General features: G+C 36.1%; 1 protein-coding gene across 2 annotated transcripts in view; it reads right to left on the reverse strand.

Annotated features, from left to right (window-relative positions):
* Nucleotides 1-671: 671 nt before the first annotated feature.
* Jmjd1c (jumonji domain containing 1C) overlaps nt 672-17,102 on the reverse strand; it is a 238,628-nt gene continuing 222,197 nt past the window's right edge. For both annotated transcript variants that reach the window (XM_077798230.1, XM_077798229.1), the window contains 4 exons: nt 10,979-11,118; nt 9,611-9,787; nt 1,849-1,980; nt 672-1,535 (listed from right to left, as the gene is read on the reverse strand). In XM_077798230.1, the coding sequence (XP_077654356.1) occupies nt 1,446-1,535; nt 1,849-1,980; nt 9,611-9,787; nt 10,979-11,118 (539 nt within the window). In that variant the 3' untranslated portion in view covers nt 672-1,445. The remainder of the gene's footprint in view (nt 1,536-1,848; nt 1,981-9,610; nt 9,788-10,978; nt 11,119-17,102) is intronic.

Below are 17,102 nucleotides of genomic sequence, written 5' to 3' on the forward strand. Positions count from 1 at the left end.
TGCTGGGGATTGAACCCAGGGTCTTATGCATAGTAAGCAAGCACTGTACCACTGATGTACATTCCAGCCTACTAAGCTTATGGGAAAGCTGAGTCCGCTGTAAAAACCACCCTATTAACAAAAGGAAACTCCACTTCCTATACATCTAGTGACCTGGATGTAGCCTGCCATTGTATAATAAAATATAAAATAGGGCTGGAGATGTGGCTCAGTGGAGTGCCCGCGAGTTCAATTGCTGGTACTAAAACAACAACAACAACAAAAAACCCCAGGTACCTGGGTGTGGAAGTGCATGCCTGTAATCCCAGCAGCTCTGGAGGGTAAGGCAGGAGGCTCGCAAATTCAAGCCCAGCCTTAGCAATTTAGAGAGGCCCTGGGTTTGATTCTCAGCACTGCATATAAACACATGAATAAAATAAAGGTCCGACAACATGTAAAAAAAACTTAAAAAAAAAAAAAAAAAAAAAGGATTGGAGGTGTAGCTCAGTGGTAAAGTGCTCCTGGGTTCAACCCTTAGTACCAATACAACTCACTGGAGTTACACAGTATTATGCATGTCCAAACTCTCAACTGCAAGCTCTTGTCTGTCCCAGTAACATATGTCAAAAGAGGAAGAACTAAGTAATCCAATTTCTGATAAAGTCTTTTTAATGGAAAATGTAAAACCCCTTTTAACTTTAATGTACAAAGCCATATGTAACACTTGCACTTTAACAAAAGCAAGCCAATGTTTTAAAAAAATACATCATTAAATGTATATATGTATATATTTACATAGCATATTAAGTTTAATATTTAGCTTTTAAAACTTCACATAAATTTTACCAAAATGAGACAATTTTAAATAAATTACACCTTTTGAAAATGTTTAATTATACAGTCAATAGCTTCAACAAAATATTGAAGTGTCTGTATTTAGTATCTACTTTATATACTTTATATCTTACAAATTTTACAATTATTTGGCAGTAATTTTCTGATTATGACATGACTGCTGTGCGATTCAGCAATTTCCCAAACGCAGGCAATAGCTGGTGTTTGTGTCCTATTCTCACAGTAACTGTCTCAATGTAGTGAAAAATATCAGTTATCTTATTAAACTGTACAAGGGCACATTTACACTTGATCAACAATATAGCATAGATTTTTTTTTACCAAAAATAAATACATCATTTTAAATCTGACATTTTCACAAACATCATATACACTATGATACAGAAACAGCTCTGAAGTGCTGTTTTTAAATTTAGCTTGTTTTAGGACATTGAATCACAGGAGCTGTGACATATGCTATACTGCTGTGGTGTCAGTAACAAGTAATCACTACAAAGAGAATTTCTTGGCACTGATGGTTTTGTGAAGCTTAAGTCAGTGTGCACACATGTCATTATTCAAGGGGAGGTAATCCCGGTTCTACGGTCTAAAATCATCAAACAGGACCACACTTAATTTTCTTCCATATCCTCTACTTCATCTTCATGTATCTTCAAAGCTCTCACCATTTCTTTGACTGCATGATACAAGATATTTTTAACCTGAAAGAGATATTGACATTTCTCATCACTTGAGCTGGAGAGAGACTGACAAATGACAACCACCATGCTAAAAAATATTAACAATTTTAATGGGGACCTAGGAAAGCCAAATTCAATAACAAAAATGTCAAAATTTAAAAGTGTTGCTAAGCCAAAAGTTATATAATAAGAGACACTAAAATTCATACAATTAAATACACATTAATATTAATCTTCGGTTAGCTTGTTGTGACAAACCAGGCAATGACTGCCTAAACTATTATGCATATAATTTATTTTCTGAATATAAAAGGACTGAACATTCATTTCTTACCTGAAGCTTATCATCATAATTGATTTCTTCCTTCAAAAGTCTCAGTTCCTGTGTTAAGTGAAATGACTGTACAAGATGTTCTGGGGACACAAAGTCTTCAGTTACCTGAATACAGCTGTGAAAATTCTGTACCTATTTCCAAAAGAAAACTTGTGTAATATAAATCTAATGAGGTAGGAGCAAAGAAAAGCCACAGTCTAAAACCAATAGAGATTTAATTTTAACCAGAAATTTCATTTTTAACCAGATTTAGTTTTTCCCAAGTAGCAAATGGATTTCAAGGCAGAACACCACACTTTCCACTGAAAAGCTTCATTGGAAGTGACTTGGTAAAGGAAATATTTTCAATTGATAAAAAACAAACAACAACAACAAAAACAACTTCAGAAAACCTTTGGAAAGGCTGATAATTGGATCCTAAATTTTGTTAAGATGGACTTTTTAGACTGGTAACTAGAAAGAATCAACAAAGCAATCAAAATCTGAGTATGTTTGATGCTGTTTCTTTGGCTTTTACTGTTAACTCATACCAGAACATAAAGAAAAAGAAATGTGGTTCAGTTTGTTAGGAATGAGGAAGAAAACTGACCACAAATGAGTTTCAAAATTGTACTATGATTTTGGTTATCTGTGTCTTTCTTTCAAATTAGCCAATTAAATAGACTCCAATTTCCTGTGACTTTTTAGTACAACAGTTTTTCAAAACAGCTTTCTCCTCCCTGATTAAACAGTTTTAATAAGACACCAGCCAATATAATGCATTGTAGATGCCTGACAGTTTTAGCTGTTCTGTACAGTTTTACAGGCTCTTCATTTGTTCATAGAACAGATAATCTGTTTCACAGAACAGCCCACTATGGGTGAGATGTTCAGTGCTTGTCCCAAGACAAATTAGCCAATGAAAAGCAAGTCAACAGAAGCCCAACTTCCCTGACATCTTGTCTAATAGATGTTTTATATTAGATATTAACATCAACTTACATTAAGTGTCTAATTCCATCACAGAGCTTCTAAATGCTCTTTCTCTTTTTACTTACTTGAACATGCTGCGAGGAGGGTGAAGAGTTAAGTCCTTCAAAAGTTTTAGTATATACCTTTGGTTTTTGGTACTGGGGATTGAATCCAGTATCTTGTGCATGCTAAGCAAGTGCTCTACCAGTGAGCTACTTCCATGGCCCTTTTTAAAATCTTAATTTTGAGACAGGGTCTAAGTTGCCCAGGTTGGCCTCACACTTGTGATCTTCTTGCCTTGTGAGCACCTGAGTAGCTAGGATTACAGGTGTGTATTACCCATGCCTGGTTCAGTACATACCTTTTGGTAGGTCTAGTTCTAGCATGTCTTAAAATCACTTGTAGTCCCAAAATTTCTAGGTTTTACAAGTTCTTTATTTGTATTCTCATTTTGGTCATCCATCATTTTCCTGGTTTCCTTTAGATTTTTATTTATTCAGACTTTCCTTAAGCTTTTTGAGTTTATTTGACTGTTGTCTAACTTCAATATCTGGACTCCTCAGGGAATATTTCTGTCAATATATCTTCTCCTTTGAATGAGACACTTTCCTTTTTTGTGTGCATGCCTTGTATTTTTTTTTTTTTGAAAATTGGGTATCTGAACTTTGTAAATGTGTTAACTGTAATAATCAGATTCTCTCCTGCCTCAGAGTTGTTTGTTGTTGATCACTGAGACCCCAGTCATTGTTTAGTAAGTTTTACCAATTTCTTCTCAGAGGCTGAATTTCTTGTTCGATATAGTCATTGAAGTCTGTATTCCATTATTTCAGTGGTCATCAGTGCCTGAAGAGATTTCCCTCAATATCAAAAATTAGCTGCCCTTTTCTTCATTAGTCTCTGGGTTACTAAGAGTTTGGGATTAGATTCCAGATTCTAAAAAAAGTTGATTCTGTCCATTTTTGACAGTTTATGGTTATTTTAAAATGACTTTCAGAATGTCGAGTTTTAGCTGGTATGGTGGCATACACCTGTAATCCCAGGGACTCAGGAAACTGAGGTAGCAGGATTTGAGGTTCAAGGCCAGTGTCAGCAACTCCGAGGTCCTAAGCAACTTAGAGAGACACTATCTCAAGATTTAAAAGAATGGAAAGAGCTGTGGATGTGGCTCAGTGGTTAAATTCCTGGTACCCCACCATAACAAACAAAACCCAAAGCCCAGAATGTTGAGTTCTATTAGCACTTATAGGATGCTACTCTACTGTGTTTTCAAATAACCCCCACATGATATATTTCCTTAAAGGACTGAGGGTTAGTTTTAAGAGGTAAGGGTTCAGTTTTAAAGACATCAAACCTTCCCATTCCATTTATTCCCCGCCTCTTTGTTGTACTGGGGATTTATAGCTTCCTTTACTACTGAGCTACATCCTCAGCTCTTAATTTTTGAGATGGGGTCTCACTAAGTTTCTCAGTCCTCACCAAGTTGTTGGGACTGGCCTTAACTTGCAATCCTCCTGCCTTACCCTCCCAAGATGCCAGGATTATAGGCATGCTCCTCTACAGCTGGCTACTCATCCCTTTTCTCTGCCATGTCTTGAGTCATTTATACTTCACTTCCTAGACACATACTATCTTTCTTATACTTCTCTTAAAGAATCAGTTGTAATTATACATAACTGGTCATATAAATGGAAAAAATATACAATTTAAAAATATTATAAATTCATTGTGAATAGCTTTTAAAACTTCACATACCAAATTTTAAATAAATTATACCTTTTGCAAATGTTTAATTATACAGTCAATAGCTTCAACAAAGTATTGAAGTGTCTGTATTTAGTATCTATATACTTTATATCTTACAAATTTTACAATTATTTGGCAGTAATTTTCTGATTATGACATGACTGCTGTGCAATTCAGCAATTTAAGGAAAATTTATCATTAAAGATGTAAAATCCATATGGTTTGCAATCACAAATTCATTACTCACCTTTTTTGTAACATAATTTCATCCTCTATAAAATGGAAAAAAATCTACTTTTTACCTTGTAGGTTCTTCAAAAAATAAGAGAGATATGCATGGGAAAAAAAAGATGCAATTATCTATCTATTTAGTTTGTTGGGGACTATGTTAGAGCACTGGCTCTACCACTTTAGTTGTTGCAGTTTAAATAAAGGTCACTTGGAAGCTATGGCTGTGACAAAGTAAACATTGGAGGTCAAGGTCTAGCTGTTTTGTCTAGGAATATAAAGGAAGAGTTTCACATACTGAGTTGTTTACCAACAAAAGATTTGGGCTGGGTGTGGGTACTAGGAATTGAACCCAGGGGCATTTTATCCCAGGTTATCCCTTTAATTTTGAGATAGGGTCTCATTAAGTTGCTTAGGGCCTTGCTAATTTGCTGAGACTGGCTTGAGACTTGATATTGCCTCAGCTTCCTGAGTCCCTGGGATTACAGGCATGTGCCATCATGCCCAGCCCTACAAAATTGCCATTTTAGAATGGTTCATAGAATAACAGTGCTGTGGCTACAAGACACACACCAGAACTCCTCTCTTAGTTTAGTCTCTGGAAATACTCACTGTTGACGGGCAAAAGAACAGTGTTTCTTCCTTAGCATTACTGGCTCTTGTTTGAATATCACTTGGTTGAAAGTTTTTTGATGGGTACCTTGGGCTCACAAGGGCTTCTAATTTGTATGGTTTTGCAAACTGTAGTGCCTGACAGTAACATTAAGCATTCCTTGGGAAAAATTTCTTTCTTCCCTAGATCTAATTAATTAGAAACTCTGGGAGGTGGGGTATAGCAATCTGTGTCTGATAAAGCTGCTCAGGAAATTCTAATGTATGCTAAAGAATGAGAAATACTGATTTAGAGTCTGTACTATTTTGAGGGCCACCTTTAGTCTATAAGTGTTGAACCATAAATGAACATTTGAAGTATTGGTAAGACCCTAATAGGCTGGAAATAATGTATACCAAATCAAAATTAATATTGTAAACAGAGTTCTTATCACTTTCCTTGAATTCTCTCTCAAACTAACATTACTATTGCCTGGCATGGTGGCATATGCCTGTATTATCAGCAATTTAGAAGGCTAAAGCAGGAGGATTCGTGTTTGAGACCAGCCTGGGCAATTTAGTGAGACCCTGATTCAAAATAAAAAAGGACTGGAGACAGGTGCAGTGGCTTATGCCTGTAATCCCAGTGACTCTGGAGGCTGAGGCAGGAAGATTGCAAGTCCAAGGTCAACCTGAAAGACTTAAACTTAGTGAGGCCCTATCTGTAAATAAAAAAAAATAATAAAAAGTTGGCGATGTGGCTCAGTGGTTAAGCACCCTTGGATTCAATCATGTGTACCCCCCCCCAAAAAAAAAGTGCCTCTGGGTTCAATCCTCACTTCTGCCAAAAGAAAACTACAATAACAAAACAAAACAAAATAAAAACAAAGCAAAACCCGTTACTACTATATTTTAGTAGAGGGCAACAACCTCTCAACGCTGTGACTGTGCTGTCATTATCATACTACATAGGAAAGGGAAAGTAGAACTTCCCGTTTTTATAGCTGGCAATTTCTTGCCAAAATATGGAGCAAAGAAGTTAATGATTTGATCATTCATTACTTTACGGCAGACATCAGAATAATATGAAATTTGCTTTCTATAAACTATCTGACTTTTCTATACATTTCCAAAGAAACTATGTCTTTTGAAGTTTATTTGTGCCTAGTGAAAATTTAAATTAACTTCCAACTCAGGTGAATTTTCCACAATAGGAAGAAGTAAAACTCTGCATGTCTATACAAAGAACACTACACACACACACACACACACACACACACACACACACGAGAATGTGTATGTTTATGCATATAAATTTTATAAAAAAGTATAATTTTGTGCAAAAATATGTTGTAAATGAGAACATATTTTTCAGGTCTTTACAAACAGATTTACTAATATTTATTTTATATGTATTATTTTAAGTATGGCAAGGGGACATTGAAAAACACAAATGTTATGGCTGGGATTGTTGCTCAGTGTAGAAAGTTTGCCTAGCATGTGTGAGGTCCTGGATTTGATCCCTATCCCTTGTATTGCAAAAAATAAAAGGTCAAAACAAAAAATCTCTTTATGAAACTTAAATTCTATTTAGACATAAGAAAGTACAAATTGCTGGGTGTGGTGGCATCCACCTATAATCCTAGTTGACTAGGGAGCCTGAGGCAGGAGAATTTCAAGTTTAAAGATAGCCTCAGTTACTTTGTAAGACCCTGTCTCAAAATAAAAAATAAAAAGGCTGAGTATGTAATTTAGTGGCCAAGTAATCCTGGGTTCAATCCCCATACCAAGGGGGGAAATACAAATTTAAATCACAATGAAATAGCACTACAAAGTTATAAGATCGGTTTTAACAAAACTGATAGTAACAAGCATTGAGAGAAGACATAGAGGAACTAAAATGCATGTAAGTACTACTTTGGAGAAAGGAAATGGTATAACCACTTTAGAGAGCAACCTGGCAGTTCCTAATTCACATGTCCAGGCAATCCCACTAAGCACTATTTACCTAACAGAAATGAAAAGCTGTGGTCACCCACAAGCTATATGCAAATGTTTATAGTAGCTTTATTTTCTATAGGCACAAACTGAAAATAATACAAATATACTTCAGTTAGTAAAGAGATTAAAAAAAAAACAGCCTTTAAAAAATGGAAAAATAAATAAAAAGAATTCAAATGCATTTGTTAAGTAAGAAAAGCCAGATTGAAAGAATACATATTATATGTTCCAATAAATGAAAGTTTTCATAAAGGTAGAATTGTAAGGGACAAAAACTAGACAACTGGTTGAAGGAACTTTGGGTAAAAAAAGGAGATGTTTTGGGTTGGAGATGTGGCTCAAGCGGTAGCGCGCTCGCCCGGCACGCATGCGGCCGGGGTTCGATCCTCAGCACCACATACAAACAAAGATGTTGTGTCCGCCGAAAACTAAAAAATAAAACATTAAAAAAAATTCTCTCTCTCTCTCTCTCTCTCTCTCTCTCTCTCTCTCTCCAGATGTTTTGGGCTGGGGATGTGGCTCAAGCGGTATCGCGCTGGCCTGGCATGCATGTGGCCCGGGGTTCGACCCTCAGCACCACATACAAAAATGTTGTGTCTGCCGAAAACTGAAAAATAAATATTAAAAAAATTTTTTAAAAAAGGGGGAGATGTTTTACTCCAATCAGAATGGCAAATATCAAGAATGCGAGCAATAACAAGTGTTTGTGGGGATGTGGGGAAAAAGGTACACTCATGTATTGCTGGTGGGATTGCAAATGGGTGCCTACCACTCTGGAAAGCGGTATGGAGATTCCTTAGAAAACTTGAAATGGAACCACTATTTGACCCACTCCTCGGTTTATACCCAATGGATTTAAAAATCAGCTTACCACAGTGACACAACCACAGCAATGTTTATAGCAGCTCAATTCACAATTATTGAACTATGGAACCAACCTAGATGCCCTTCAACAGATGAAAATGTGGTACACATACACTATCGAATATTACTCAGCCTTAAAGAAAAATGAAATTATGGTATTTGCAGGTAAGATGGAACTAAGAACATCATGCTAAGTGAAATAAGCCAATCATTCCCAAACCAAAGGCTTAATGTTTTCTCTGATAATCGGATGCTGATCCATAGTGGGGGTGGGAGGTGGGGGTAGGGGGTGGGTAAGGAAGAATGAAGGAACTTTGGATTGTGCAAAGGAATGAGGGGAAGGAAAGAAGGGAGGGGTGGGTTTGTGGGGATGGGAAGGACGGTAGAATAAAATACACACTATTACCCTATATACATGTATGAGTACACTACTGGTGTGACTCTGCACCATGTACAGCCTGAAGAATGAGAAGTTGTGCTCCATTTGTGTACAATGTGCCAAAGTGCATTCCACTGTCATGTATAACTGATTAAAATTAAAAAAACCAAAAACAATAGAAGGGAGACCAGTAGAATAGAATAAGGGGACCTGGGCAGGAAGAGGAAGGAAAGGGGAGGTACTTATAAAATGTGAGAAACAATCTTTGGTAAATGAATACATATTAAACATATCTCAATTACTGGGTGGTAAATGGAAGAGGTAGCAAACAACCTATGAGACAAATTAGACTAGGGGGAGTGCTCCTTAGGTTTCCCTTGTACATTTTATTACTAACAGAGTTAAACTGGGCTATTTGCGCCATTCTTCATACAGGAATCCATTGTGTGCTTTAGATTTCATTTTTCATACCCTACCCAACAGCTATTCTATGCCATTTCCACTATACGCATCAAAAACTATATACATCAAGCTGCATAATTCTGTGGATTGATAACCATAAAATATACACACCATCTTTTCTTAGCTAGGCTATTGTTAGCCTATCTCAAGCCTATTGTTAGCATGCTCAAGGAGAAAAACTTATAGCCTGTTAAAAGAAAGCTTTGATACTCTCCCCTCACCCCTTTCTGGCCCAACTAATGAGATATGAGTATATAATACCTCTATACTTCTCCTGGGAGGCCTTAAAAATTAAATTTCAAGTCTCTAAAATCAGAGACAACATAAAAATGCAAACCTGGCTCATGTTAAAACAGTTTAAACTCTCAAAGTATTCAATTATTTCAAATTTCTTTAAACACTAGAATGCCATTTTAGCAATTAATGAAAACAGACTGTTTCAGATTATTCTGTTACTTCTGTTTTTCATTTACATCTACACCCAGAACAATTTTTCAAAGTTTATTCTTTGAACAACAGGTGTGTCAAAAAGTTTGTATGTACCTGATGAAGTGCTCCTGCTGGCAAAACAATGGCATCACCAAGAAACTGAATAACAGTACAGGTTCTGACTCCATATTCTTCTAGCAGTCTTTGGCGGAGTTTTTTGTTTACATACCAGCTTTGGTCACGTATTGGATCGTGTTCGGGTAGAACTTCAAGGCCTTGTTCTTTTGAAATCTGAAATATGGATTAAAATAAAAACATATACCCCATTTATATAAGGCAAAAGAAGAAAAATCCTCTTTAGCTAAATATCTATTTAGTTTATAATAGCACATTCTTTGGTCTCAGAATCTTACAGAACCATCATTGTGCTTAAGTTAAAGAAAAAACAGTCTGCAATAATTTAAAAAGCAAAGGATATTAAATAAAGCACACGGAAATGCTATTAATAGAGTGAGTCATACTCCTTTTTCACCATCTCTTTTTTCTATGAAGTTTTCATCTGTCAGGTTTCCTTCCTTACCAATTGTTTAAAGGGTACAACACCTAGATTGAGGCAAAGTTTAGTATGGTTTGTCCCCCAACCACCAAAAGCTAAGCCTTCACATGTACGGATTGTGTAAACATTTCTTGATAGTGCCCCCCCACCCCTGCACTCCCTTAATGCATGTACAAAGATAAAAACCATTTTAGGGTTTACATTCTAATCGTTGAAATATCTACTTGTGACCTTTCAGAAATTACTCATTAAAATAATCTTTTGATTTACAAGACACACATTATAGATTAAAATATTGGTAATTATTACTGGGATAAGATAGTTACAATGCTAAAGCCCTTTCACTTTCTTTACATTGTTTCACAGAAAGAACTTGAAATCCTTAAAAAGAAGATGGAGTATAGTAAAATAAGCAACTTATGTTCCCTTATAAAAAATCCCCCAAATTACAAATTATGAAAATATTTTAGCAAAGGGTATGAACCAATTATTTCAGGTTGATGGGTTAATTTCTTTAAGAATGTCTAACAATTAAAGGTATGATTACTCAAAATTTCAGTCTAACCAAAAAGTATAACTGAGAAATCAGATGTCATAAAGTAGAATCACTACCTAGGTCAAGAGCCAAACATATCAATCAGATTCTAAGGAAATTTAAAGATCCGATCCTTTTTTAGATGTTTCTATACCACCCAACTAATACCTAGCTCATCAACACATTGGTCCTTTACTATAAGGTGGTAAGGAAGATAGGGGAGCACTATGAAATGAGAAATCACCATACAAACCTCAAAATAAACAGGCCTTTAAAAGAAGCAAGACAAAGGAGCTTTTCATTTTCAACAAAAATTCCATCCCTTCAAACTAAAAATTACTGAGTCCTTACTCAAAGTGAAGAGATAAATTGTCTGCAACATAAATTATACCTTTTGAAGAAATTCTCTTATCTTGTCCACATCTTTTCCAGCGTAAATATGCCACAGAGCACCAGGAATTTCACTTGAGTCCTTCAATCTTTTCCTTAAAATGTCATCCAAATCTTCTTCCTCAAATTTCTTGAGTATTCCTAAAATATAGGAGAGTATTTTCAAATTGGTCAGTGAAGACTACCAAAAAGCCAAATCTTCTAAAATTGATTTATGAGAACAGCAGAATGCCTGAGTAGATCAGTATTCTTAAAGGAGTCAAACCCAGTTTTATATTCAAAACTATTGAGAGCAGAAAACTGGAACTGTTTCCTGTGTGCTACAGGAAAGATCAATAGTGATTTTCCTGGTTTGTTTTCTTTAAAACAAGGGGCAGGAAAAAGAAAATTCAAGAGTTTTTACTCAATCAGCATTCTCCCTGTCCTCAAAGGGGTGGTCCTAACAATGGCTTGGACTCATAGCATTTCATAATTTATAAAGAACTTTTATGACCATTATCATTCAGTTGGTTCCTATAACTATAGAATATGGTTGTCAAGAATCATAACCTCTATTTTACACTTGAGTAAAGAGATTCAGTGAGGTGAAGGGATTTGCTTATTACTGTGACTAATGAAAAACATTCCGATTAATTCCTATGGGACCTCATATTCTATTATGGTCAATATGTAATCAAATAAATTCTTTATCAACAAAGCTGTAGTTTTGAAGAAACAAGGCCATTCTTCTAAAACACTGACAAACTAAACATATTTATGTGTAAGCACAAAAAATTTTGGAAGCATGCAAACTTTTGAATTTAATATGGTAAATTTTTTTTTCCTTTTTCCTTTTTTTTGGGTGGTACTGAGAATTGAATCCAGGGGTGCTCTATCACTGAAAATGCTCAACCTGTAATATTTTTTATTTTGAGGCATGGTCTCATGATGTTGCCCAGAATGGCCTTGAATTTGTGATCCTCCTGCCTCAGCTTCTGAAACAGAACAGCTGGGATTATAGGCATGCATCACTGTGCCCGACTCACTACAGTGAGTATTTTAAATAAATCTTCTTCCCGTTTTTTGGTACTGGGGATTGAACCCAGGGGCACTTTACTGCTGAGCCACATCCCTAGCCTTTAAAAAAAAATTTTTTTTGAGACAAGATCCTGTTAAGTTGCTTAGGGATTCACTAAGTTGCTAAGGCTGGCCTTGAACTTTTAATCCTCCTGCCTCAGCCTCCCAAGTTGCTGTGATTACAGGTGCGCACCTAATTATCTTTTAAGACAAAAGAAAGCAACTCTTTATTACAAAGAATACAACAGGGCTGGGGATGTGGCTCAGGCGGTAGCGAGATCGCCTGGCATGCGTGCGGCCCGGGTTCGATCCTCTGCACCACATACAAAGATGTTGTGTCCGCCGATAGCTAAAAAATAAATATTAAAAATTCTCTCTCTCTCTTAAAAAAACAAACAAGAATACAACAAATGTCTACTAACAACTGCGATGGTGAAACATTTACAATATTTAAACCTGACTACAAAGATTTTTTTATGTGTTCGTTTATTTTTTATTAATTTTTATTAGGGCATGAAAATTATACATAATATTTGGGATTCTTTTTTTTTAAATATTTCTTTATTTTTTAGTTATTGACAGACACAACATCTTTGTTTGTATGTGGTGCTGAGGATCGAACCCGGGCCGCACGCATGCCAGGCGAGTGCGCTACCACTTGAGCCACATCCCCAGCCCCTCTTTTTTTAATATATATATTTTAGTTGTCAATGGAACTTTATTTTATTTATTTATTTATATGCGGTACTGAAAATTGAACCTAGTGCCTCACACATGCTAGGCAAGCGCTCTACCACTGAGTCACAACCCCAGCCCTGTATTTGGGGTTCTTACAGCAAAAATCATACATACTAGAAATCTGATTTCAATTTCCATTTCCCCCACTTTCCTTTCCCTTTTTTCCCTCCTCTACTTATCTTACTTTTACTCCTTTGGTTAGTTCTTTCTACGTATATAGAAATTCTCTCAGTACATTTATCTATATATATGATTCTGTTAAGTATCATTCCACATTTCTTTCCCTTCCCCTCCCTTTGTCTCTCCCTCTGATTCTCCCACTTCTACTCCACTGATCTTGCCTATATCTTTATCATATCTGATCCCCTCCCCCACTACCTATTCCCCTCATTTTGCTTTAGCTTCCACATGTGAGGCAGAAGATTTGACTCTTGCTTTTATGAGTCTGGTTTATTTCCCTTAGCATGATTTCTACGCATTTATCAGCAAATGCCATGATTTCACTCTTCTGGGTATTTGGGTTAATTCCATAATCTGGCTATTGTAAATTATGCTGCTATAAACACTGAAGTGACTGTATCACTATAATATGCTGATTTTAGTTTTTTGGGGACAGCTGGGTCATATGATCATTCCAATCCTAGTTTGCTAAGGAATCTCCACATTGCTTTTCAAAGTGGTTGTACAAATTTCAGTAGGATTTCTTAATTCAAACATGTATTAAATTTTTAACTGCATACTATGGGTCAAACACAGTTAAGATGAGAATTAAAAAGATCTAGCATGGAGTTAAGAAGGGTCTGAATAGCTAGACTGTGGAACCAACCCAGATGCCCTTCAATAGAGGAACTGATAAAAAAAATGTGGCATTTATACACAATGGAGTATTACTCTGCAATAAAAAATGACAAAATCATGGAATTTGCAGGGAAATGGATGGCACTAGAGCAGATTATGCTAAGTGAAGCTAGCCAATCCCTAAAAAACAAATGCCAAATGTCATCTTTGATATAATGAGAGCAACTAAGAACAGAGCAGGGAGGAAGAGCAAGAGGAAAAGATTAACATTAAACAGAGACATGAGGTGGGAGGGAAAGGGAGGGGAAAGGGAGAGAAAAGGGAAATTGCATGGAAATGGAAGGAGACCCTCATTGTTATACAAAATTACATATAACAAGTTGCGAGGGGAATGGAAAAAAAAACAAGGAGAGAAATGAATTACAGTAGATGGGGTAGAGAGAGAAGATGGGAGGGGAGGGAAGGGGGGATAATAGAGGATAGAAAAGGTAGCAGAATACAACAGTCACTAATATGGCATCATGTAAAAATGTGGATGTGTAACCGATGTCATTCTGCAATCCGTATTTGGGGTAAAAATGGGAGTTCATAACCCACTTGAATGTATGAAATATGATATGTCAAGAGCTTTGTAATGTTTTGAACAACCAATTAAAAAAAAAGAAAAAAAAAGAAGGGTCTTAATAAATTCACATGAATACCATACTTGGTAATAAGAATGTTCACAGACTAGTTCAGTCCTCAAGTGTTATTTCTGACAAAGTTTTTCCCATTTCATGATAAAAACAAGAAAATAAAGAACAATGTTAAAAGTTTATCATAAGCCAGATGTGGCAGCACACACCTATAATCCCAGGAACTCAAGAGGCTAAGTCAGGAGGATCCTAATTTAAGGCCAGCCTCAGCAACTTAGTGAGACATTGTCTCAAAATAAAAAATGGAATAAAAAGAGCTAAAAATGAAGCTCAGAGGTTAAGCATTCCTGGGTTTAAATCCCCAGTACTGGGGTGGGGAGAGTTTATCATAAAAATTACTCTTTAATTGAAAAAATAGCCAATGGTTTAAATATGTGTTTTCTTAACAAATTAAAAGTTGCAAATCTTATATTATTTTCCACTTTTTCTTCCTTTAAAGTTTATTGCTTTATAAACTCAAGAAAGGGGAGAGATTTATCATAAAAAAGAGAATGACAGATTAAATTTACTTTTTAAGTTTAGACCTCTTGGGTGAACTAATAATCTAAATTATACTCTGAAGGATGAATATAGTAATTTGCTAGGAAGACAAGGAGGAGGCAGAAAGACTTTGTAGGTAGAGGAAAAAGCATGTGCTTCAAGTAGGCTAGTATTTCTTGATATTTAAGTATTATTTTTTTTCTGTACTGGGGAATGAATCCAAGGATGTTTTACCACTAAGCTATATTCCCATTCTTTCTTTATTTTTGAGACAGGGTCTCGATAAGTTGCTGAGGCTGGCCCTCAAACTTGTGATCTTCCTGATTCAGCCTCCTCAAAGTTGCTGGGATTACAGGCGTGCACTACCACGCCGGCTGTTAAGTATTACTATAACTTTATTTTATTTATTTATTTTAACTGTAGAGGAAATATAATATTTATCCAAGGATTTTTTTTGTATCAGTTTTCATTACTGTGGTTTTTTTTTTTTAAATATTTATTTTTTTTTGGTGTAGATGGACACAACACAATGCCTTTATTTTTATGTGGTGCTGAGGATCGAACCCGGGTCCCACCCGTGCTAGGCGAGCGCTCTACCGCTGAGCCACAATCCCAGCCCCCATTACTGTGGTTTTTATTTTTATTTTTTTAATTAGTTGTTCAAGACATTACAAAGCTCTTGACATATCATATTTCATACATTTGATTCAAACGGATTATGAACTCCCATTTTTACCCCGTATACATATTGCAGATTCACATCGGTTACACATCCACTTTTTACATACTGCCATACTAGTGTATGTTGTATTCTGCTGCCCTTCCTATCTTCTACTATCCCCCCTCCCCTCCCAGCTTCTCTCTCTACCCCATCTACTGTAATTCATTTCTCTCTCTTTTTTTTCCCCTTTCCCCTCACTTCCTCTTATATGTAATTTTTGTATAACAATGAGGGTCTCCTTCCTTTACCATGCAATTTCCCTTCTCTCTCTTTCCCTCCCCTCTCTCGTCCCTGTTTAATGGTGATCTTCTTCTCATGCTTTTCCTTCATATTCTGTTCTTAGTTGCTCTCATTATATCAAAGATGACATTTGGCATTTGTTTTTTAGGGATTGGCTAGATTCACTTAGCATAATCTGCTCTAGTGCCATCCATTTCCCTGCAAATTCCATGATTTTGTCATTTTTTATTGCAGAGTAATACTCCATTGTGTATAAATGCCACATTTTTTTTTTTTTATCCATTCATCTATTGAAGGGCATCTGGGATGGTTCCACAGTCTAGCTATTGTGAACTGTGCTGCTATGAACATCGATGTAGCAGTATCCCTATAATACGCTCTTTTAAGGTCTTTAGGGAATAGTCCAAGAAGGGGAATAGCTGGGTCAAATGGTGGTTCCATTCCCAGCTTTCCAAGGAATCTCCATACTGCTTTCCAAATTGGCCGTACCAATTTGCAGCCCCACCAGCAATGTACAAGTGTACCCTTTTCCCCACATCCTCGCCAGCACTTGTTGTTGTTTGACTTCATAATGGCTGCCAATCTTACTGGAGTGAGATGGTATCTTAGGGTGGTTTTGATTTGCATTTCTCTGACTGCTAGAGATGGTGAGCATTTTTTCATGTATTTGTTAAAAGTTGGCTCCGATCTACATATTGTGGGGTTGGGCTCCAAATTCCTTAATAGGACACCCATAGCACAAGAGTTAACAACAAGAATCAACAAATGGGACTTACTTAAACTAAAAAGTTTTTTCTCAGCAAGAGAAACAATAAGAGAGGTAAATAGGGAGCCTACATCCTAGGAACAAATTTTTACTCCTCACACTTTAGATAGAGCCCTAATATCCAGAGTATACAAAGAACTCAAAAAATTAAACAGATAACAAATAACCCAATCAACAAATGGGCCAAGGACCTGAACAGTCACTTCTCAGAGGAGGACATACAATCAATTACTATAACTTTAAAGTAGGAAAAGCAGGTATATTTTCTAACTTGTAGAATACATATAGGGGATGATTTGAGTATAATATAATGATACAATAAATAGGTAATTATCTATCTACAGCATCATAGGCTCAGAAAGGACAGAAAGTAATAATGTCTCTGGTAGAGCTGGGACAACTCATGTGTGCCTAATGACTCTGAAATCCTTAGAGTAGAGGTCAGTATCAGTTAAGAAAGCAGAGTAACCAATGAATTTCTATAGTTCTGAGGAAATTTAGGCTGTGTTTTAAACAAATTGTCAAATGTACACAAAAACAGAGTGAATATTATAATGAATCCCTATGTCCCCAGCACCTAGCCACTAAGTCATAAATTCATTCTAAGTTCTGTATATGGAATGTTGTGATC

This window comes from Urocitellus parryii, chromosome 5, assembly GCF_045843805.1.
Source record: "Urocitellus parryii isolate mUroPar1 chromosome 5, mUroPar1.hap1, whole genome shotgun sequence".
Taxonomy (NCBI): domain Eukaryota; kingdom Metazoa; phylum Chordata; class Mammalia; order Rodentia; family Sciuridae; genus Urocitellus; species Urocitellus parryii.